We start from the raw sequence: 24,919 nt of genomic DNA, 5'->3' as shown, positions 1-24,919 counted from the left end.
CTTTCATTTTATTATTAATATGTATTTTAATTATGTTTATGGATTGCATAAAATGGTTAATCCTTGTTATGTGAAGAGTATAAGTTGCAAGCTCATACTTTAGGAAATGTCTCTCCTCACTTCAACCTTCTCAAAGAGAGCCATGTTTCTGCAACCCCCACTTTTGCAGGTTGTAAAAGTTTACGACCACACAGGACAGGAGAGAAGCCAAATCACTGGCTTCTTTTGAACAATGCATTCTATGGAATGTATTCATTAACTTTCTGTTTTTATGTTTTATACATGTTTTACATATTCCCTTTTGGTACATTTAGATGTTTCCCAACATCTGCAGTGTCATCATGTGTTAAGCAAATCTTTAAATACATTTGGAATGTAACTTCATGTTTTGATCATATAAATATTATGTTTAGTCTTGTTCTAATCGTCATGCTCTGACAGACCCATTTATCTAGAACAAAGTAAGAATATGTATGTAATCTGAATTACAAACTTGCTAGAATAATCCCTGGAATTTGGACAAGCCTAGATCTCCAGGGGGGGTTTGTCTCCACAGAGACAAAGGAACTTTTCCCTCCGCTTCAGATCGCGGACTTTCATTGGCTGTTTACGCGAAAAAGGGGCGTGACCTATTTCAAGCTATAAGAATTGACCAAACAAGGTCTTCCTCTTCTCCGTTCTCGGACACGCTGCTCTCCAACGTTGCTTCCGCGCGGCCATAGGCCGCGCTCATAGCGCAAACCCCCTCAGCACAGGGGCTGAGAGAAAAAGCCATTTTAATGGCTCCTTTAGAGAGCTTTCGTTTTGTTCGTTTCTTTTCTTTACTAAGTTTATTCAACTATTCGCCTCTCCACGCAAGGAAGACGAATTCTGGGACATTGTTTGTTGAACCTTTCAAATACCGCGCGAGGACAGAACAAAGGACCACGTGCTCCACGCTCACGCAAAGATCCAGCGAAGCGTGCACGCCAGACATGGGGACTTGTGACTTGGTGACTTGGACTCGAGTCGACTCGAGTCGCTATTTTTATGACTTGTGACTTGACTTGACAAAAAATAAAATACTTGAGACTTGACTCGGACTTGGAAGTTAAAGACTCGGGACTTGACTTGACTTGAGACACGATGACTTGAATGACTTGAGTGTTAATTACATCATGTTTTCAGTTTGAATATAAAATATATAAATTATTATTTTTTTAATTCTCAGCGCAGGCTGAGAATAGCGTTGTCGTCACTGGATCACCACACTATCATTAGTCGTGCCCTCTCGTACCTTACGCACACCACGCCCACTTAGATCAAATATCACATCACATCAACATGTCAGCCGGAGGGGTACCGAGGGTCATCGCTTTTGGCTTCAATAATTTTGTACAAGATGGCAAAAGAAGAACAGCGTTTTGCAAGACATGCAACATAAAAATCTCTGACAGCCAGACGACAACCTCCAATTTCATCCGTCATCTGAAGAGCCATTCTGCCCAGTAAGTGCTTGTCAATTTGTTAATGTTATCTGTTAGTTGGTAGTTAGCTAATGTAATGATAGCTAAAGTAGCCATTAAAGTTTGTTTCAGCGATTTCAGGCCCAAAAAAGGCCCAAACATAAATTATCACATTCATCAAATCTTTCCTAACGATCCGCTAGCAGGCCGTCAAAAAACGTGTTTCTTGCAGGTGTGGCGCTGGGGCTAAGCCACAAATATTTTGTTACCTTGTCTTTCTCATAGAGCAAAAAAATTAATCAGAAAAACAAATGTGAATAAGACTACAGCTGCCGCGATTACCTAAACATGAAAAAAGTGCATATTACAGTTTTGTATATATATATTTTCCCTTTGCATTAAAGGTACTCACGACGTGCTTTTGCAGCGTTGAGCATTGTAGCCAATCACAGACATGTCTGTTAAACGCATTGGCCAATCAGAGACGTGCAAATGAGTCGCTGTGCTGAAGATCAACGCGAGCTCAACGAGTTCTACACTTTCACAAACCTGTCATTATTATTGGCAATAAACTTTAGATGCAAATAAGAGATTCACTACAAAATATTTGATATGTTTTATGCTGCTCTGATGCACTCCATTAGGACTATAGTATAAGCAGGCTAACAAATAAAGTAATATTATTATAATATGATTATTTCTTATATTGGAATATATAGGAGTTATCTGTATAATTTATAAAACACTATGGCAAGGTAATGTTTAACTTATATATATTTTTTTTCTTTCTTATTACATTTTATATTATCTCACACATGGATCACATTTTCTATAATGTCTAAAATCTAAATCAAAATACATATCTGATATGACTTATATTGTTTGTTTTATGCTAATTATTTAATTCACATTTTCAAGGATTAAAGATTAAATGGAAAAAAATAAAAATGATTGCACAGCATTCAATTAGGTGGTGATATGCACTAAGCATGTAAACAACTAATGAACAAAAGAAGAAAGAAACAGTTGGCATGCTTTTTCTTAGCGCCCGTTTCTATAGTGACTCATCGATTCATCACTCTGTTGAGAATGTCTTGAGTCTTAACCAGGAACATACACTGAAGTAGCATTGTCCACTAATAAGAATCAGTGTAGAAGGGCCATGTCTGGAAGATTTTGATGCTAAGCATTATAGTAAATAAAAACTACAAAAAGCCTCAAACAACTATTTTTTTTAACCGTATATCATGTTTTCATGTCTGCCCGATCATACAGTACATCCCATTCTTGTTTTTGCATCTGTTTCACAGATATGCAGAGTATGAAAGGGCAAGAAACGCCTGCACTGATGCTACACAGCCTGCGATTTCCCAGTTCCTCCAGTCTCGTCCTCAGGAAGCCTATTCAACTAATCATCCAAGACAGAAGGCCATAACAAATGCCATTCTAAGAGACCTGGTGATAGGATGTAGCATGCCTCTTTCAATCACTGAGAATGGACATTTCAGACACTTCATGTCTGTGGTTGACTCCAAGTACCAGCCTGCCTGTCGTAGGACAATAACTTCAAAGATAGAATCTCTTGTTGCAGAGACTAAAGAGAAAATAAAAGTGCTTCTTGCTAGTGCAGACCATGTATCAGTTACAGTGGATATTTGGTCAGACAGGAGAATGCGTGGCTTTTTGGGAGTCACTGGCCATGTTTTGGCAACATCTGAGGGAGTTCAGCTGAAATCATACTTGCTTGCCTGCAACAGATTCAAAGGAACTCACACAGGAGAACGGATATCAGAAGCCTTTGATTCCATATGTGATGAATATGACATCAGACAAAAACTTGACTTTGTTATTTGTGACAATGCTGCTAATATGAAGCGAGCATTTACAGTGTGTTTTCCAAAAGAGCAAGATGGTGAAGTAACTGATGACGACAATCTGGATGATGCAGAGTTGTGGGAAGACCTCTCCAGAGGTGAATGGGAGACTGTGGACCGCATGATCAACAGAGGAAGTCCTAAACGTCAGCAATGCTTTGCCCATACGCTGCAGTTAACTGTTGGTGATGGTCTCAAAGATGCACGGATCATGAACAGTACCTTTGCAAAATGCTCCAAACTGAGCTCTCTCCTGCATACATCCAGCACCTTTAAAGATGCTTTTGAAGATAAGTTTGGGCAGCGAGGGATACCTGCTGCTGTGAATACACGGTGGAATTCAACTCTCCGCCAAGTCAAGGCAGTGCTCTCATTCAGTCATCAGGAACTGTGCAGTGTTGCTCAGGACACAGGCCACAGTGAGCTGGTCTTCTCAATTAGGGAGTGGAATCTGATGAAGGAGCTTTGTGATGTGCTACAGCCATTTGCCGAGGCCACCGATCTTACTCAGGGAGAGAAGATTGTGACGGTCAGCTCTGTCCTCCCCTGTGTATTGTCACTAAACCACCATTTGGAAAAACTCAAACAGCAAGTGCGCTTTCTGAGAAGCATGATCCATAACCTGCAATGCTCTCTCAAGAAAAGATTCCGGGGGATCTTTGTTAATCTGAAAATGTTATCAGCAGCATCAGGAGAAGAGCTGCCATTTGCTGACCCACTCTACATCAGATCAGCTGTCCTGGACCCAGCTTTCTCCATGATGTGGCTTCAGCATGATGTGCTTGTCACCGATGACATAAAGAATGACATTGTTGACATGGTGAAAGGTCAGTGATTTTTTTTTTTTACATGATATACAGTTAGGCATGTCACCATTATCAAATTATGGAAATTTAATTCATAACAGTTGTATAAATAATATAATACATCTTTAGAGCTGATTTTGCAAGCATATCAAACTGAGCTGTGAAATAATGAATGAGGTAGTTCACTTTCTAACAATCATGGTTTCAGACTTGTCCTTTAAATTAAATTAACTTTTTTGTCTTTGTTTTTATAAGATCTGATTCTACGTGAGGTGCGACCTGACACAACATCCCAGAGTCCTGGATTCCAAGAGGCTGAAAATGAAAACCAGGAGGAAGAGAGCACTGGCTTATTCTCAGAGTATAGAAAACGCCGCAAGCAGGACACAGCCACCAACCCAGAGACACAACTAAATAACTATTTTGGTCTTTGTTGTGGGCAAGCTTGTCTGTCCTTCTGGGATGCAAACAGGGGTATCCTCCCTGCACTTTTTCCGGTTGCAATGAGAGCTTTTTCAGTGCCGGCTTCAAGTGCCCCAGTTGAAAGGGTCTTCAGTCATGGTGGGATCATCATGAGGCCACATCGTGCTCGGCTTGCAGACAAGACCCTCTCAAATCTTATATTTTGCAAGTGCAATACCTTGTAAAAGAGGTAATGACTTATGGATGTGTGTGTGTGAGTGTGAGTGTGAGAGAGTGTGTGAGAGACAGAGAGTGTAAGTGAGCAAGAGTGAGTGAGTGTTTTGTGTGTGTGTGAGAGAGAGAGAGAGAGTGTGTGTGTGTGTGTGTGAGAGAAAGTGCGATTGTGAAAGAGAGAGTGTGTGAGAGAGAGAGTGTGTGTGTGTGTGTGTGTGTGAGAGAGAGAGAGAGAGTGTGTGTGTGTGTGTGTGTGTGTGTGTGTGAGAGAAAGTGCGATTGTGAAAGAGAGAGTGTGTGAGAGAGTGTGTGTGTGTGTGTGTGTGTGTGTGTGTGTGTGTGAGAGAGAGAATGAGTGAGAGAAATGTAACAAAGTTTAATGTTGTATGTAAAGGGAGGTGTTCAGAGAGGAGTCTGTTGGATGTTAAGCAGTTATTTGATTTATGGACTCAATGTTGAAAATATAAGTACATTTTGAGTGAGTGTTTGTGTGTGTGTCTGAGAGAGAGAGAGAGAGTGTGTGTGAGTGTGAGAGAGAGAGTGTGTGAGTGAGGGTTTGAGAGAAAGAGTGTGTGTGTGTGAGGGAGAGAGTGTGAGAGTGTGTGTGTGAGAGAGAGAGTGAGTGAGTCTTTGTGTGTGTGTGTGTGTGAGAGAGAGAGAGAGAGAGAGTGTGAGTGAGCGTGTGAGAGAAAGTGTGTGTGTGTGTGTTAGAGAGAGTGTGTGTGAGTGAGAGCGAGAGTCAGTGAGTGTTTGTGTGTGTGTGTGAGAGAGAGAGAGAGAGAGTGTGTGTGTGTGAGAGAAAGTCTGTGTGTATGAGAGAGAGTGCGTGAGTGTGTGTGTGTGTGTGTGTGTGTGTGTGTGAGACAGAGCGAGAGAAATGTAACAAAGTTTAATGTTGTATGTAAAGGGAGGTTTTCAGAGAGGAGTCTGTTGGATGTTAAGCAGTTATTTGTTTTATGGACTCAATGTTGAAAATTTAAAAGATTTCAAACACTGTTGGCAGAAGTGAAAATAAATAATTTTATGAAGTTACAATTTTGTTTGATTCCATGATGTATTTTACTGAACATGAGTATTTACAATGCAAATCCAAATTATTTTAATTTACAGACAGTTACGTATATCTTGTCTTTTAACTTAATTAAGATCAGATTCTGCAAGTGAAATTAAAACAATAAGTAACTTGACTTGGACTTGACTTGACCTACTACAGGACTTGACTTGACTTGACTTGACATAGCTTGTGACTTGACTTGACTTGACTTGCCCAAGAAAAAAATACTTGGGACTTACTTGAGACTTGAAGGTTAAGACTTGAGACTTACTTGAGACTTGCACATGTGAGACTTGGTCCCATCTCTGGTGCACGCGCGTCACGTGGCCTCCGGCACACGCCACGCACATGGGACACTTTTGCAAGTATCACTTTCTCTATGGAGATTTAAATGCTGGTTTAAAGTGTTGTTATGATCTGATTTGTTGTTGGCTTCCAAAAGTTACTGACTATGATTTTCATACCTGAGCTCCTTATGTGATCTCATTCTATTTTCTCTCTCTCTCTCTCTCTCTCTCTCTCTCTCTCTCTCTTTTATTTGGATTCGTTATGTATTGTATAAAGCTTACCGTTTGTATTGTCGTACGCATATTTACTCTGTGTGATTTGTAGTTTGATGTATTACTAGTTTAATTATTAAAAACCCATATACTGACGATTGGCTTGGACTCCACCCCACTCACATTACGAGTCACTGAGATGTGTCTGATCTATAGCTACAAGCTCTAAATTTAGAAACTAAATTTATCATAAGGATAGGATAATATTTTCATGGCCAGAGAATACTTTTCCTTGAATTATAAGGTGTGATAACTTTATTGAAAATTGATAGGTCTACAGTGGTTTGCTGGACATACCACGGTTTGATTTGCAGTAATTTACAGTAAGAGATATCACAATAATTGATATGAAGAATGTAATATTGACATATTAATGAGTAAGTTACAGTGCCCTGTGATTATTTATTGTTATAGGCAATTGAGCTATTTTTCATAATCAATCAAATTTAATGTAACTGTCATCTGAGATATAAATTAATCAAATTCCTGATTAATTATTCAAATTCCCTATATATCATTTGAGTTAATTACTATGTAAAACTCATTGTTGTTACATTTTATGGTGGAGGAAACGCGGGCATTTCAAACTTCGTTTTGTGAGCAATCAATCTATGTATATGGTTTTTAATAATTTCTGCACGTGCGCTATGAAATTATGTAACGTTACTGGTGAGATAAGTCGCAAGACGCAAACTCACTCAACTGACTGAGGCAAAAAGCTGGTCAGTCAGCGCTAGGTATTTGTAGAAACTTAACAGTATAGTCACTGTTATTTTTGATGAAAGTAAACTGCAGTATAATGTTAAAAGTATCCTGTTAAGAAAGACCAAAATCTTTTTACAGTGAAAACATTTTAATATGAATAATTAAAAGATAAAGAAATCTTTTAATAGTTGCAACATGTAAATCTGAACCTGAGCGATGTTCCTCTGATTCAGTTAAAAAGGCCTTGCTTATTGAATTCGTGGTAAACCACAGTAATATTCAAAAATAAAACGATAAAAACTCCTGGTCTAAAATTGGCTTAGCTACCCGATTTTTAAACCTAAAACATTTAAATCATAAGTGCTATTTTGATAAATGTTTATTGGAGTCAACAGTTGGAAAATTCCTGTTTTTATTACAATTGTGTTTTGGAAGTGAACGGATCCTTCTTCAACCTATGTTAATATAGCACCTCAGAGATTAAAACCTTTGGTTTGTTACTTGTGATTTTTGATGCAGAAAATCAGCCTGACAAACGATCAGATAATTTCTAAGTCATATTGAAATTGTAATTCCTCTATCTAAACACCAGGAGGAACGCGTGGGTTAGAAATTTCAGGGTACGCCCTGCTTTCTGATTCCAGCTTGCATGAGTGCAAAGCTGCCAACCTGTGGCCATTTCAGATAATGCGCTCTGATTGCTAATTTATAATCCCCTGTGATGTATATTTGAATTGGATGTCTAAATTCTCGATAATTATTTGCATTTACAGCTTTGCTCGTGCGAATATTATTACAGGGAAACAAAAGAATGTTCCCTGCCTTTGACTGTTTACATTTACTTTGAGTTTAGTTCAAACATGATTTGAATTAAAATGTAATTGTTTAATAGTGGAAATCTAGATGTGTCAGGTCAACTACGGTTTGACCCACTTAGAAGGTAAGCCATCTAGTGGCAGTCTCCTGTTAAATCGACTAACAGACCTTTGTCTTTTCCATTCTGTTTGAATTGCATGTCCACTTCTACCCTCCTTGGTTAATCTCACACTGTTTGATTCATTTCATGATCATTAATGATAACTTACAAGCTATCAATGGTTATTATAGGATATTATTCAGATTTTCCTTTTAATTCATACATGCTTATTTTAAATTTTGATTTAAACCAGTTTTGAATTTTTAATTTGAATTAAGTTTTCTGCTCAGCAGGTTAAAGACAGAGAAGCAGTACTTCCCCCCCTTGTGGTGAAAACCAGCTACTCCTTCTCCCTTGTTTCATTCCTGTCTTTTAATTTGATGTTATTATTTTTCTTCTCTCTTTTGACTTAGGTTATTTTGATAATTACCATTATTATGATAATTCATTTGTTTTGTTTTATTATTATTAGGTAAAGCTGTTACCTTTCCTCTCTACATATATAGTTACTCAATTGATGTTAAACAAACCAAACCTTAATTAACTTTAAGTTTCCTTTGTTCATCCTTTGTGTATTTGATTGTAGAACTCCCTTGGTGATTGGACAGTCATCTCAGGTTTCCAGTGAGCAAGGCTGCCCGACCGGTGTTACCGATACTGGCTGCGAGTGAAACTCGGTCCCTCTTGTCTCAAGAGACATCAGCAATTTTGGCACTCCAAAGGTTGTGCTAAAAGTCACAAGCCGTGCTGTCCTGCGACACGCCAGAGTAACGGAGGACCGGGACACTGCGGTTCAGTGTTTGGGGAGCACCGGGGAGGTTGACCAAGCCACTGGTTCCCACCTGAATGACTTCAATTCAACCAGGTGAACCAAAAGTGATAAAACCTATCCACTTATTATAAGCCACAGAATATTAGATATTCCCCCGGATATATTTTAAGTGTTCTGACCCTTTTGCTTCTTTAAGCCACACCATATTTCTAGGTTTCCTACCCAGATAGCCCACTCACCTGTTGGCCCTATCTTAAAACCTAGCAGTAGGCTCAGGCCTCCTTATTCTCACTAACACATTGTGTTTCTATTGTTTTCATCCCATTTCAAGTGTTGTTTCACTTTGATCTTTTTCTACCCTCTGTTCTGTTGTGATTTGTTTCTTTCATTTCACATAGAGACAGCAACCTGGGAGCCACCAACGAAGTTAAATAGTAGAGCGACCACCAGCAGCCGGTGTCATCACACGACCCGCTAGGCTACTGCCTGTCAAATCTCCATTTCAGGTCCTTCGTTGACCCAAGTTAATTGGCTACTTAACTGTCTGACTGTTTGCATCAGTCAGCCCCAAAATTCTCATAAACGGCACAGCCCGTATGAATATAGCTCGTTAAACGTAGAACGAACTTGCATTGGTCTTTTTGTGTGTGTGTGCTGTGCTTCTCTCGCCGACAGAGAATCAGGATGTTCCAGGCATCCAGTCCAGCAGTCCACGGGGGCAACCTCTCGACATGGTTGAAAGCAGTGACGACCCCCTTCCTGCCCAAGGATGCCAGTAACCTGCAGCACCCAGAGCAACTAGACACCGAGCTAGATGAACTGATGGCACGCGATCCAAACCAAAGCGACTACTACAGAGAACTCGCCAGGATCTTCGGAAGCCTAGTTCCCATTCTCGTCGCCCAGGCACGGCTCAGTGAACGGAGCAACATCGCGGAGGAGGCCTGGAAGGACCAGGCCCCAACCCAGAGTCATCTTGATCAGCTTCTCCTCGAGACCCAGAACCAGCGCGAGAAAGAGGACGACACAGATCCAGAGCTACAGAAAGGAGTTGAAAGACTTCACAATGCCCTGCAAGATCTTCGCCTCGACACAGATCAAAGAGAACAGCTGGAGAGAGAAGCCAGAAAAGAACTCAACAAAAAAAAAACTCCAGCAAGGCGACGCTCTCCTAAACAGAGCAGAGACTGAACTGAAAGAAAGAGACTATAAAACCTGGGCCTGCAAAACACACTTGCAAGCAGCCCGAGCTAAATTCAACAAGCTTACTCTGCAGAGAGATGAGCTCCAAGATGAACTTGACACTGTTCACACCGAAATGAGACAATCTCACAGATTTCAGAGTGGCTGGATCGGAGAAACGCACACCACAAAATTTCTCCCGGGCCGCCACTCCAACCCTTTCAGCCAAGAACCCAGAGCTGGAAAAGGAGATGTAAGCTCACTTCTAAGGAAGTCACCAGCCAGCTTACAAGAACATCTGTCAACAACGGAGGGAAGAGAACCCTTCCAGAGAACGCATGTCACCAAACCCTGCACTGCTCACAGAGAACTTCACAAGCTAGCCAGAAGCATCTCTACATTCATTCCAGATCCTGCAGGAGGACATGATGTTCATGCTTCTTTACAAGCCATTGACTTTCATTTGCAAACTGTCGCCAACGTGACAGATGTGAACACATTGTACCTGTTAAAAATCACGGCCAGCCGTGATGTGCATTGCTTTCTGGATCGTCAACCAGAGACTGTCAAAGCGTACTACCAGCAACTGCTACAGACTTTGATTCTTGAATTCTCTGATCCAAACTCAGATCATGGGCTCCTTATTGCTATGGACCTCAAACAGGGCCGATTTGAAAACCCACAGACTTTCTGTAGTCAGCTACGAAACACCTACTTCGGAGCATGCAACGAACCAGGTATGGAACAGGATTTCAACTTAAAAACTCTGTTCCCCCCCAAACCTACATGCCAGTTGGAGTTTTCATCTCAGAGTCCCAGCGTGTCCCCGGAACAGGACTACACAAGAGTTACGGAACTTAGCCCACAAAGCTTGCACCAAGCAAAAGACTATTTGTGAAAAGACTGTGAAATACCCCAAAGTCTCTGTCTCTGAGCACTGCTTGGAGTTAACCCTAGATGGCGCCCTACAACACCACAGTCACAGGCATTTTTACAGAGAGTCAATACCATTCCAAGCCAGCAGAGGGCAACACAGTGCAGCCACGTCTGAGACAGCAGAGATCCTGAGGGTGCTGAAAGTGCTTCTTCTTTACATGAAAACTCACAAGAAAGATGAGCCAAGCACCCAGAACACTGCCTGTCATCTACAGACCACAGAGCTAACTGTTACAGCTAACTGAACGAGACAGCACAGGTCCTCACACCAGGTACCACAAACACAAGGTACCATAAAAATGCTGTTTTGACTACCTGCCTTCGCAGCGAGCTACACAAGACCGGTCCTCACCAATCACCGATCGTCACACCTGCCCTGATGCCAACATTCCTGGGCAGCCTTGTCAAAAAGGGGGTGGGCCGAAAAGGAGTCAACAGGGAAGACCTGGTCGACACAGGATTAAACCTGACGGTGATCTCATCTTACCTTTTCAAAAGACTCCAATTTGAAGCTAAGAGACAAGATCGAACTCTTACACCTCAAACTTATGAACTGAATGTACAGGTGTACAGACAGGATGACATCCAGTTTGAACAGGTTGTTTCCATTCACCTGACATTCGTTCCGATGAGTCTAATACATCCCATGTATGTCCCACCAATGAACACTCATACATTGCTCATCGACAAAGACCTGCTAGAACACTTTGACCCTTTTCTGAACTTCAAACAGCTAAAAGACTTTGCTCAAGTGCGAGAACCTCTTTCTCTCCAGCCACACAGGTTGCTAGAGCCAGACTGTCAGGTCGCAGAGGTCATGGGAACTCCCACAGAGCCAGACGGTCAGGTCACAGAGGTCACGGGAACCCCAGCAGCCAGCCATGAGTACAACGCCCTAACAACAGGCCCAAGTTCAAGCCTCTGTACCTTAGTCAACAAACAGGGTACGGTGGTACCAGCTTACACCAAAGGGGTCGCTGTTCGGCTCAACCTGCAAGGTGGTCAAACCTTACACCACACGCTGGGTTTCTTCCAATCCTCACCTGAATGTGTGGAACTCGGACTCACACTTGCAAACAACAAGCATGTCAAACACCAACACCTGTTCCAGCAATGTGATAACATCACAAAAACACACAATGTGATCGTGTACTGGAAGAAGGTAAAAGGACACTCAAAGTTACCAAGTCTAGACGAGGACTTTAAAGATCACACTGACACCCTTGCCAAAACTGGCACACTAAACAACATTCTGTGGTCACTCCCAACCCACCCACCCACATTCAAGGTCGAAGTGATTACACACAGCACAAGAACTTTACTAGCTAAACTGCCTACCTCAGAATCGCTTACGCAGGCTCCGTTGTCTACACAGACCAACATAGCGGACATGCGGGCTTCTGAAACCTTGATAATGACTTTGCTTTACCACCTCTCAGACCCCTCCATCCACCCTGGCAACCAGTCTACAGTCACTGACAACCAAAGCCCCAGACCACTGCATGATACACAAACCATGCTGCGTGCACAGAACAATATTGTGGGTTGTGCACCGTCTGACATCACAATGCCAGGGCTTGTAATGCCACGGAGCAAAAGGGGGATAATGCCAATATATTTCCATGACGCAGCATGTGCTGCACCACGCAGCACCAGAGCCACTGACAAAACACTGAAGCAAGCGTCATGCCAGCAGCAAGATGTGGCAAAACATGGGCGAGGGCGAGCTAAACCCAGTCACCGCCCACGAAGCAAAGAGACTGTCCTGTCCAACCAAAGACAGGCCTTGTTTGTTTCTTTCTCCCCTTTCTCTCTCTCTCTCCCTATTATCTGTACCAGGATGATGCTGTGGTTTGCCGTGCCGTGCTGTCAGCCAAAGAGAGGACAGCTGCCACCGAGAAAACCGCTGAGACTCCTGACTACCGATGACAGGGCACACTACCCCAGCACTGTAACCGAATACAGCTGTACAAGGTTCCGATGGAGAGAGGACTCCCTCACTCACACTGAGGCCGATGTCAAACACCTGTTCAGCCAATATGAGAAAGTGACAGTTACACAAATGGAGTTAGGTAGACACCACCACCGCTCCAAACAGTTCCCGGGAGCTTTGCTTAGAGCCGCTGCTGCTGCCGCCAGAATGTTTAACATTGTTATGTCCAGTGTCAATGCAGCGAACCAGACTGTAAACTCCTTGAAACCACTGTTTACTGTCTTCCAGAAGAACTTTACCCAGACTCAGCTGTTTACAGCATTAACAACAGCCATGCTGTGGGAGGTTAGCTCCTCCAATGACAGCCTAACCACGAGTAAAACCCCACCGTACATGATATCTTTAAGCCTTGTGTTAACTGTGCTGTCTTACGCCATCACCATGCCAGCTGACCTGCTACAAATACACCTGGCCAACTCTCTGAATAGCGCCTTCCTACGGCACGTAAACCCCAAACAGAGAGAAGTGAACGTGCTCCTGAACCAACTCATCAGCGAGTCAAACCAAGTCTACAGACCTAAAGACATTGTCAGTGTCAGGATGTGGAAGAGCAACACCCACACCAAAACACACATTCCAAATGTGGTGGCCTACCACGAAAGCGACACACAGCTGTACCTGGCCCCAAACATGCACATGTGTACTTTAACCAAAAACATTCATTATCTCTGCCTTAGCAAACCCTTCCTCAGACACATCTCTGAAGGAATCTGCGAGCTGCAACCCTGGGTCAGCGATACGCGCTGCCCTGCTGAAGCCAAGCCTCGTACACAAGTCACAGAAACGCAAGCAGAGATTGTGGGTAACAGATGGCTCGTCAACACTCCTGTGCGCTCAGCTATGCTGACCTACGACCAGCATGACACCGCCACCCGTGCCAACCTGCTGGACCAAGTACTGAAAGGTACCACCCAACACATTGACATTACTCCTGTCGATACAGCCCTCCAAGCACTGTCTCGACAGCCCATTCTGAACCAGTCATCTGCGGTCCTAGCCTGGACTGCTGCCGACACTGCACGGTGCATCTCCACCGTCATTGGTCCCACCCTGACTCTTGGCGTGACCTTCATCCTATACAGGATACTCAACGAGATGCAAACCTCTACAGCCAAACTCACGACAACTGTGGCTGGAGGTCTCCGATGGAATCCCCGGAAAAGGGACGCAAGGTCAAAGACAATACCGAACCTCACCAAGCTGAATCCTCAGCTTCAGGAACCACCTGTCATCATGACCCACCTGCTGCATGACCATCACGATTCACCTGTCATCTGCCCATCCAGATGATTGCCGTCCGATGATGTCCACACAGGGACTTCATCTGACGTAAAGGGGGAATTGTGTAACGGATATGCAGATCATCGATTCATGTGTTTAATTCAGATTTTCCAAATGAAACTCTTTTTTTTGCACCAAGTGCCTGGCCTGGCGCCAGCCTGGCTGGACTTAAATTATTTACGATGCCCATGCGAGCTTCAAAGAAGAAACGAAAACCCCCAACCCAAATTCTTCCAACACTGGAGACAAAGGAACTTTTCGTATAAGTTCCTTACTTTCATTTTATTATTAATATGTATTTTAATTATGTTTATGGATTGCATAAAATGGTTAATCCTTGTTATGTGAAGAGTATAAGTTGCAAGCTCATACTTTAGGAAATGTCTCTCCTCACTTCAACCTTCTCAAAGAGAGCCATGTTTCTGCAACCCCCACTTTTGCAGGTTGTAAAAGTTTACGACCACACAGGACAAGAGAGAAGCCAAATCACTGGCTTCTTTTGAACAATGCATTCTATGGAATGTATTCATTAACTTTCTGTTTTTATGTTTTATACATGTTTTACATATTCCCTTTTGGTACATTTAGATGTTTCCCAACATCTGCAGTGTTATCATGTGTTAAGCAAATCTTTAAATACATTTGGAATGTAACTTCATGTTTTGATCATATATATATTATGTTTAGTCTTGTTCTAATCGTCATGCTCTGACAGACCCATTTATCTAGAACAAAGTAAGAATATGTATGTAATCTGAATTACAAACTTGCTAGAATAATCCCTGGAATTTGGACAAGCCTAGATCTCCAGGGGGGGTTTGTCTCCACAGAGACAAAGGAACTTTTCCCTCCGCTTCAGATCGCGGACTTTCATTGGCTGTTTACGCGAAAAAGGGGCGTGACCTATTTCAAGCTATAAGAATTGACCAAACAAGGTCCTCCTTCTCTTCTTCCTCTTCCCCGTTCTCGGATACGCTGCTCTCCAACGTTGTTTCCGCGCGGCCATAGGCCCAACCCCCTCAGCACAGGGGCTGAGAGAAAAAGCCATTTTAATGGCTCCTTTAGAAGCTTTCGTTTCGTTTCGTTCTTTTCTTTTCTTTACTAAGTTTATTCAACTATTCGCCTCTCCACGCAAGGAAGACGAATTCTGGAACAATGTTTGTTGAACCTTTCAAATACCGCGCGAGGACAGAACAAAGGACCACGTGCTCCACGCTCACGCCAAGCGCAGCGTGCATGCGCGTCACATGGCCTCCGTTTCATGGCACATGGCTGTTTCAACGGGAACAGCGCGTAAAGCTCACAAGCTCGACGCCGATCTCACGCCACTCACATGGGACACCTTTTGCAAGTATCACTTTCTCTATGGAGATTTAAATGCTGCTTTAAAGTGTTGTTATGATCTGATTTGTTGTTGGCTTCTAAAAGTTACTGACTATGATTTTCATACCTGAGCTCCTTATGTGATCCCATTCTATTTTCTCTCTCTCTCTCTCTCTCTCTCTCTCTCTTTCTCTCTCTTTTATTTGGATTCGTTATGTATTGTATAAAGCTTACTGTTTGTATTGTCGTACGCATATTTACTCTGTGTGATTTGTAGTTTGATGTATTACTAGTTTAATTATTAAAAAACCCATATACTGACGATTGGCTTGGACTCCACCCCACTCACATTACGAGTCACTGAGATGTGTCTGATCTATAGCTACAAGCTCTAAATTTAGAAACTAAATTTATCATAAGGATAGGATAATATTTTCATGGCCAGAGAATACTTTTCCTTGAATTATAAGGCGTGATAACTTTATTGAAAATTGATAGGTCTACAGTGGTGTGCTGGACATACCACGGTTTGATCTGCAGTAATTTACAGTAAGAGATATCACAATAATTGATATGAAGAATGTAATATTGACATATTAATGAGTAAGTTACAGTGCCCTGTGATTATTTATTGTTATAGGCAATTGAGATATTTTTCATAATCAAATTTAATGTAACTGTCATCTGAGATTTAAATTAATCATATTCCTGATTAATTATTCAAATTCCCTATATATCATTTGAGTTAATTACTATGTAAAACTCATTGTTGTTACAGCCATGTGCCTTGCACTTCTTTATTTAACTTTATTTTTAATTTTATTATGTCTTTTATACATTCCCTTATTTTATAGTTGTTTCTTATATTTTATATTTGATCTATATTTTTAGGCTCTACTGTTAATGCTATCTGTATGCACCGGGGGTCTGACAGTAATGCAATTTCGATTCTCTGTATGTATGTACTGTACATGTGGAAGAATTGACAATAAAGCAGACTTGACTTGACTATTATTGCATTCTGTAAATAAACCAATCTGCTTATCACTAACCATCCTTCTCTACCCTGGTTTGTGACTAACTGTAAGTAATAAGAAATGTGTCCTAGTACTTTGAAGCAGTGACAAGCTTTTTGCTTGATGGTGAAATGATAGGGCTGTGTGACATTTGTTCCAAGGAGTACCAACTCTGCAGTGCAAAGAAAATTTTTGTTATTGGTTTAATTGAATTGGTTTTATTCTAAATTCTGATTTATTGATAAATGTTTGGAATTAATGACATAACAGTAAATGTATAATTATTCGTAATCTCTGAATTTGTGGCTCAAAATATTATTTAAAAATATATATTTTAATAAATGAGAGAGCACTTCCTGTATTATATTAAGATATTAAGATGTAATAATACCTTAATAATACTTTGACTAGGCTATGTATGTTGCATATTCATTTGACTAGGAACCTCAAAGCATAGTTTACTTTTTTGTATTTTGCAGAAGAAAAAAAAAAACACCTTTATAAAATATCTTGTCTGACAGTACAATTTTATACTTTTTGTTGTACTTTTATGTTTTCTTGAGATACAATTTATCATTCCATGTAAAATAATAGCCATTTTTACAACCCTGCTTGTGAACCTTTATCACTTCTGAGGAGTGTCTTTATCAGCAATTCACCAGAAAAGTTTTACAATGCTGGCATGTTTCTGATGGAACTGACATGATGCAATGCAATTATCTCCAGCCTTTAAAGTTATAACCTGTTAGTTAACAAAATAGCGAACTCAGTTTTTATTATAGTAAGGTCACAAGGAGTTCATGTTATTCAGCTGGGAACATGTGAACAAAATTCTAGTAGCAATAGACTGGTATGCAAAATCTAATAATCTGAGCTCAAATCTGAGTTTTTTCATCATAAAAAAAGATAAAAATTCTGTCAGCCTAGCACATTTCCAGCATTAAAAGGCAGTGATTGAATCCTTATATCACTCAAACAAACACGTCACTATTTTCACATCCTGCCCTTATGACCAAAATCAAGTCTTAATGAATTTACACAGAACAATTGTGAGCATGTAATGACGTGGAACGAATAAATGTTTGTAACTTCACAATGCCATAAAAACTAAGAGACTGTGGCTGATCATGCAAGAAAGACATGTTTTAAGTGTCCTTACTGCTTAAATGGTATACTGAAATGTGACATTTCTAACAAAATGTGACTTTATGAGACTTTACTACTTTAAGGTTAATATACTGCAGTTTCACAAAACAAACAGATTTAAATCATTTACATAGTAAAATTTAATCTCAAATACAAAACTAACATTTTGACAAAATAAGCTATGTCTATAATTTCACATTTACTTCAGAAGAAATTTTGCTTTGAACAAGGCCAAATATCTTTCTGAAACCACTGGTCAAGGATGAGAAATTAAAAGACCGGAAACGTAACTCTTTATTTCAAATTGAAAATATTAATTGGAATAGAGTAAAACAGCACTAATAGAAAATAATTAAAATACATATGGAAATACAGCATGACAAAGTACAGGAAATTCAAAATCCAAACACAATGTGAAAACTATCAAAACCACTCTTTCCTTCACATCATTTAGGTCAAATGTTTTTGCTTTCTTTATGAAAGGATGGGATGAAAGTTTGAAATGTGAACAAAGCACAAAACCATGACTTGACAGGTTAACCTATGAGGTTAGTTAACCTTGCCCAGTAATGCAAATTCTGGTCTTAATCATTTATGAAATTTAGCTCATTGTTAATTAAATAGAGGCTACATAAGAATACAAGGAAGATTAACAGTGGCAGCTGTTAACAGGCCATTTTCCAATGTTTACCTAAAAACACATCATTCTCATAAGAGTTAAGAGATAAAAAAATAAAATAAAATAAAAAATAAACTGAAAAAGTGTAATCGGGTAAATGGGTGTGGGCCTCTATTTTTCTCAATGTCTGAGCTCATAATAACCCTCTTGTACACGACTGAAACTGACACACCAAAAGTTTAACAGAAATGTAACATGCAACTATCTGTAGCACAGATCAACAACACAGGGTCACAACAAGGAGCCTAATACTTGGTCAAGAGTACACTGGAGGATGATTGAACAAAAGGCAACACTAAAGCTCATTAGAAGAAAGGTTAAATTAGAAGAAAATGTATTCATGTGATGTACAAACCAATAAAAATTAAAATACATTCAGTAGCAAATTAGAATGCATTTGTAAGTTAAATCAACTTTCATTTAAAAAGAAATACACCCAAAAGACTAATAAAAGAGGGCACTTTTATAAAATACAATTACATTTGCAACAGGAAACTGACTCAGGGTGCAATTCATTACACACAAAAGGCATTCAGTAGCATGATGCAAGAAGACCATGTGAGATGTCACACTGCTAAAGCTCAAATTTGACTGAGGATTAAGAAAGGAGACAGAATCAAATGTCCGTGTTTTCCTTGTTGGAATACTCCTCCACAAGCTGTTCATAGGATTGGCCATGGTCCGACCCATCTGTGGTAAATATAGAGGTCTCAGATTCCGAGCCCTGTTCCTCTTTGAAATCAATCTCATCAGCAGTTGAAAACTTAGTCTTAAAGTCATTATCATCATTCTCCAGGTTGCTGTTTATCAAATTCTCTTCATCAATAGAGGTAATGTTGGCATTGGGAAACATGAGGGTTTGGTAACATTTGGAGTCCCATGCGATTCGGCCATCGCTGCATCCTTCATGTTCTAAACCTTTGTGTTTCTCTCCTGGCTCCTTGTCCAACTTATTCTCGTACTTTCTTATACAGTCTAGGTCAGTGTCTGTCTCTCCTTCCCCATACATTTCATTCATGAGAAGACATTCCTCTTGGCTAAGAAGATAACTCTTGGATTTAGAGAGAGCTACATTAACTCTATCACTGAAACTACAGTGGCGTTTCTGTCGAGGTGAGTGGTCTAAACTGAGAATGGAATTTCTATTAACGAAAAGACTATGATTGCAGCTCTTTGAGCGGTTTGGTGCTTTATTGATGAAGCCGACACATTGATCTTCTTCCTTCTCAACACCTATCTGCCTGATTAAGTCATTGTAATCTTCTTTTTTCTTGGAAAGGAAGCTAAAAATGTTGACATCATTGGGAGTTGGTGGCAGATTTAGGGTCTTGTGACTTGCCTTGAGGCGCTGTAACTCATCCATTGAAAGTTTACGCCTTTTACGGCGTTTCTTTAGAGCTTTGTGAGCCTCCACAACCATACGCACCTTCCAATTGAAAAACAAAGACAGCCATGCCAGACCAAGATAAATCCACACCTCTACAAAGTACCGATACAGAGTAGGGTAGTCAGCATAAGGGTCAACACCTAAACAAAACAGACAAAAAGAAAATAGTTAGCTAATGTATATCAATCTGTCAAAAATGTACAATTTATACATTTATGATTAACTCTAATATGCCTCTATTCTTTACAGAACACTGGATTTCCCAAAAGTAACTAGAGCATTGTTGAGTTTAATACGGCTGTCTGTGTGTATCATAGATAAGTAAAGCTTTAAATCTTTTTGAAAAAAAAATGTAAAGTTTGATGGTTATATAAATGCAGTAAGAAAATCAGGCAGCTAGCAAGGTAGGCATAGATAATAATTTAACATTGTTGCTAACATGTTTAAAACATTTTTCTTGTACATTCCTGTGTATCTTAATATTTAAGAATACAGTAAAATGCATATATGCACATTGTACATCCCTGTACATCTTAATATTTAAGACTACAGTTTACATTCATGCACATTATTTTGCGTTCTATATTTAATTCTACAATATATATCTTTTTTATATTTTATTCTTATATTTTTATTGTTTACTTTTATTTAATTCTTACATAGCTATATTTATGTATATTTTCATCTGTGTTGTTTTCTTTAATAATTGCACTGTCCATGGAGCGAACCTGACTCACATTTCACTGCTGGTTATATATTCTATATATAATTTTGTATGTGACGAATAAACATCTTGAATCTTGAATCTTGAATCTTATGTCAGGGGTCCGGGCGCTGTGTTTCTCCCTTTCACCAACAGAGGTCACCAATCTCCCTTACTTCCGGACTCCATTCCCCAAACTCTACTCACCTGTTATAACATTACATTATACATTGATTCATTTGTCCCAGCTATTACCTGATTGCCTCTTCCTTTTAAAGCTCCCTGTGTTTTCTGTTCTGGGCTTGTTTGTCTCACATGTGTATTGGTTCGTGCCTTTGATATCTGTCTGCTCTGTGCTCAGTTTATGTAACTTTGTATTTTTCCCATTCGGGGTGGTTTCAGTTGTGTTTTTTGTTTATTTTTGTGAGCTGAGGCAGCGGTGCCCATTCAGGATCCCCCTGTCCACTCACAGTTCCCCTGAGGCAGCAGTGTCTGCTTGCATTTCCCCCGAGGTGGAGATGTCCACTCACAGTTCCCTCGAGGCGACGGTGTCCGCTCAGAGCTCCTCCGAGGTGGGAATGTCTGCTCAGAGCTCCCCCGAGACAGCAGTGTTTGCTCAGAGTTCTCCTGAGGCGGCAGTGTCCTATCGCAGTTCTCCCGAGGCAGCGGTGTCCACTCACAGTTCCCCTGAGGTGGCACTGTGGCATAGATCGCTCTCCAGTCTCCCGAGGCAGTGCAGTCCGCCTTTTCTAAGATGGCCCCTCCACATATGCTGCTGTGGTGGCCACTGGTTCTGCACTGGGTCCTTATCTGGCACTGCCTCAGTCCCCAGGTGCCCCTCAGCACACAAACCTGTTCCACTTTTTCCACTTCCACTTCCATATATATATATATATATATATATATATATATATATATATATATATATATATATATATATATATATATATATATATATAATTTTTTTTATTTTTTTTTTTACAAATAAAACCAAGGGCAGGAAGATAATGAAGGACCCCTGCCATCTGAACCATCCGCTGTTTTCTCTGTTGTGGTCAGGTAAACGTTTCTGCTTAGATTTTATTTGAAAAATAATTTGATTTGAAAGTCAATTTTGATTTTATGGTGACTTTAACATGTTCTACCCATTGATAGCATGTTTTAACATGTTGCTACTTTAATTCACACAATTACAAATTATGTACTATTAATACATAATATTTTGCTGTCACGTGTATGATCTGTTTTGGTTTAGGTTTCTGTGTTTCCTTTCACCTGCCTTGTTTGTTTAAATGGTTTTTAATGAATTAGCTCCACACCTATTTCAGTTCTCCCAATTAAGTTTCTAGTATTAAAGTTCTGTGTTTTTCCACTGGTCTTTTGTGTGCTATTATTTTGATCTTCATGTTGTGGTAACCCACCTCGATACCTTGTTTGCTTTGTGGATTATAATTAAATTACTGTTATTTGACTAATCCTGCGTCGTGTGTCTCCTTAGAGCACAGTATCCATGACAGAATAGCAGACCCTCAAACTGAGTATTTTTGGCTGTGTTTATCTTTAATTATATTTTTTTCTATCCTTCCGCAATAGATTTAACAGGCGTACAACTCTTGTGCCTGGAGAATTTGGACCATTCAATGGAGGAACATACTAGGGACTTCTTCTCGATCTGTCGTGCCTTACCCACTTCCTGGACCGCTCACTCTCTGTTTTCTACAGCACCAGCCTGGGCGAGCGGTGTAAGGCACGCCTGCCAGTGAACAGTCCCAAAGAGGAAGATTTTGCCGCTTTCATGGAGTGGGTGCTGTGGATCTCCATTAACCATCTTCCCTGCACAGGAGGATATCTCCAGCCTCACTCCCGATTCAGAGTCCAGCCAGCCGTCATCACACTGCATGGAGCAAATGCCAGAGCCCACTGCAGCCACAGCTACAACTGCAGCCGCAGAGCTCATGCCTGCTGTAATTAATTAGCAAGTGCCATTTAAAGTGACAGAGCCAATCATCGTCCCGGAAGCTAAGAATCAAGAGTGTGACTGAACAGGAATGTGAGCCGGCAACACTGTGGGTTGTGGGAATATTGCTGGAGATTGGAGTTCCTTAGCTCCATCTCCGCTGATACCTGTCAGCCCCTCAGCTCACCCACAGTCAGCGTCATCTGGGCGCTCTGATCTGCCTTGGGACTTCCAGTCTTCAGCTCTGCCTTGGCATGAGGATACCCTGTCTCTGCTTCCAGCCTTCAAGTCCTGGACTCCACCTCAGTCCTTCAATCCATTGGCTCCGCCTTGACTCATAGCTCCCTTATCTCCATCATGGCCCATCATCCTACCAGCTCCACTGGGCTAGCTCATCCCTCCAGCTCCACCTCGGTCAGTTGTCCACCCTCCACCATACACCACCTCAGGGCTCCACCTCCATTCTCAGTCCCTCCAGCTCCACCGCAGTCTTCTGGAGCACTGCCACCTTTTTGTCCTGGCTGGCCTCTGGACCTACATCTGGATCCTCCTGCTCTAGGCTCCTCCTTGGCACCTCCCTACATCTACTCCGCTCTATGAACTATGCCCATTTCCTATTGCCTGCTCCATGCTCGCCTCCTGAACCCCCACCCTTCTCTGTTGGACTATTTTTCTAGGTGAGAGGATGCACAGTTCTGGGAGGGGGAAACTATCACATGTATGATCTGTTTTGGTTTAGTTTTCTGTGTTTCCTTTCTCCTGTCTTGTTTGTTTCCATGGTTTTTAATTAATTAGCTCCACACCTGTTTCAATTGTCCCAATTACGTTTCTATAGGGACTTTCTGAGGGGCATTTTTTTACCCGGAACTTTATTTAGTTCCTGGTTCCTGCGGTGGAAACACACCAAGTACCAGGCCAAAGTCCCTAGTTCCTGGGTAAAGTTCCTGCGGTGGAAACGCGGCTTATTACTTAAGTTTGGTGTTTTTCCACTGGTCCTTTGTCTGATTGTCTGAACAGTTGCATGTTTTTAAAATAATACTACTAATAATAAATTGTTTTAAGTAGAATTTATGTTATTATTATTGTATTAGAAAATAATAGATTATGCTTCACAAGAAAATACATAACCGCATGAGAAAACAGCAGTAATGCCCCTTGCCTGCCACAATAAGCTTCCAAATTAGATAAGTATTTTGGCTTTGTCAAGTCAACATAAGTGTAGAAACATTTTCTCAGGGGATTTATCATAATAAGCAGTTTTAACATCACAGACACCCACCTGCTACAAGATCACCAAATCCAATAGTTGTCAAAGTGACAAATGAGAAATACAAGCCCTCAATATAGGTCCAGCCCTCTTGAGACATGAATACAAATGGAGGAATCACTAAATGCACCAACACACCCCATGACAGGAAGACAGCTGTGCAGGTGAACTGTGTTTTTCGCTTTAAGAAGAAAACACACACACACACACACACACACACACACACACACACACACACACACAGTTAACAACCTTATAAAAGAAAAACAGAAAAATGCAGTTTCATAGATGTTATTATAGTGATATTCAGATTTCAGATATAATGGTTAATTGTGTTTATTCCTCACCAATGTTACCCCTTTCTTAGTAAGATAATGCCCAAGGTGTTTAGCTCTTCCACCAAAAAACTTTCCAAGTTCACTGATCCATGTGAAACACAGCGGCACTCCAAAAAGACCATAAAAGATACAGAAAACCCTCCCTGAAGGTGTTTTGGGAGCAATATTTCCATAACCTGCAGATATAAACCATTTTTAGTAAATCTATTTCTCTCATTACAGTCTAAAAAAATTCAGAATCTCATTCAGAATGATCACATTGAAGCAGATCCTCATGCAAATACGCCCAAGGGACTGGTTCTCTTCCCTGGATTTGAAAGATTTGAGGGAGTGGCATTTCAATACACAGTCCCTCTGTTCGGGCTTTCTCTGGCTCCCCATACTTTTACGAAGTGCATAGATCCTATGAGACAGATGGGAGTTTGCATACTGAATTACCTAGAAGAATATCTCGTTTTTGCTCTGTCGGATGAATTTATACCCGTTAAAATTCATATATTCAATGAATTTTCCCAAGAGCTTGTTTTCCTAAGCCAGCGTATCACATTTCTGGTGACAATTATCGACTCAACCTGTATGAGGGCTGCAGTCTTGCCAGAGTACACTCTGGCTATTCAGCAAACCTTTACACCCAGAATGGCTATGCTGCTCAAGAGGTTTCAAAAGATGCTTGATCTCATGAGCTCAACATCGCCAGCTCTCCAGCTGGGCCTGCTCTACATAGGTGTCTGGCAGCATGGGTGCCACGTGATCAAGGTGAGCCTGCCGTGCAGTTCAACCCTGGTCTTTTGGACGAACCTTGGCTGGTACGAGCAGGGGATGGTGGTGGGGATAGTTGGCAGATGAAAAGTCATCTTCAAAGATGCTTCCAAGACAGGCTGGGTCTAGCATCACCTGTTTTCGTTGAGGGCAACGAGCAACCTCGTCTCAGAGGAATGGAGGC

General features: G+C 40.9%; 2 protein-coding genes across 2 annotated transcripts in view; one reads left to right on the top strand and one right to left on the bottom strand.

Moving 5' to 3' along the window:
* Nucleotides 1–24,919, top strand: part of LOC127975855 (uncharacterized) — a 1,007,983-nt gene that overhangs the window by 756,167 nt on the left and 226,897 nt on the right. The gene's annotated exons all lie outside the window — the stretch shown is intronic.
* The window catches only part of LOC127975847 (potassium channel subfamily K member 5), a 52,133-nt gene continuing 45,080 nt past the window's right edge, over nucleotides 17,867–24,919 (bottom strand). The window contains exons 3-5 of the mRNA XM_052579860.1: nucleotides 23,986–24,152; nucleotides 23,651–23,819; nucleotides 17,867–19,851 (exon numbers count right to left, since the gene is read on the bottom strand). Of these exons, the coding sequence (XP_052435820.1) occupies nucleotides 18,941–19,851; nucleotides 23,651–23,819; nucleotides 23,986–24,152 (1,247 nt within the window). The 3' untranslated portion in view covers nucleotides 17,867–18,940. The remainder of the gene's footprint in view (nucleotides 19,852–23,650; nucleotides 23,820–23,985; nucleotides 24,153–24,919) is intronic.

The sequence above is a fragment of the Carassius gibelio genome, chromosome B17 (assembly GCF_023724105.1).
Source record: "Carassius gibelio isolate Cgi1373 ecotype wild population from Czech Republic chromosome B17, carGib1.2-hapl.c, whole genome shotgun sequence".
NCBI classification, from domain to species: domain Eukaryota; kingdom Metazoa; phylum Chordata; class Actinopteri; order Cypriniformes; family Cyprinidae; genus Carassius; species Carassius gibelio.
Note: the sequence above shows the minus strand (reverse complement) of the source record. Positions and strands in the feature narration are given on the sequence as shown.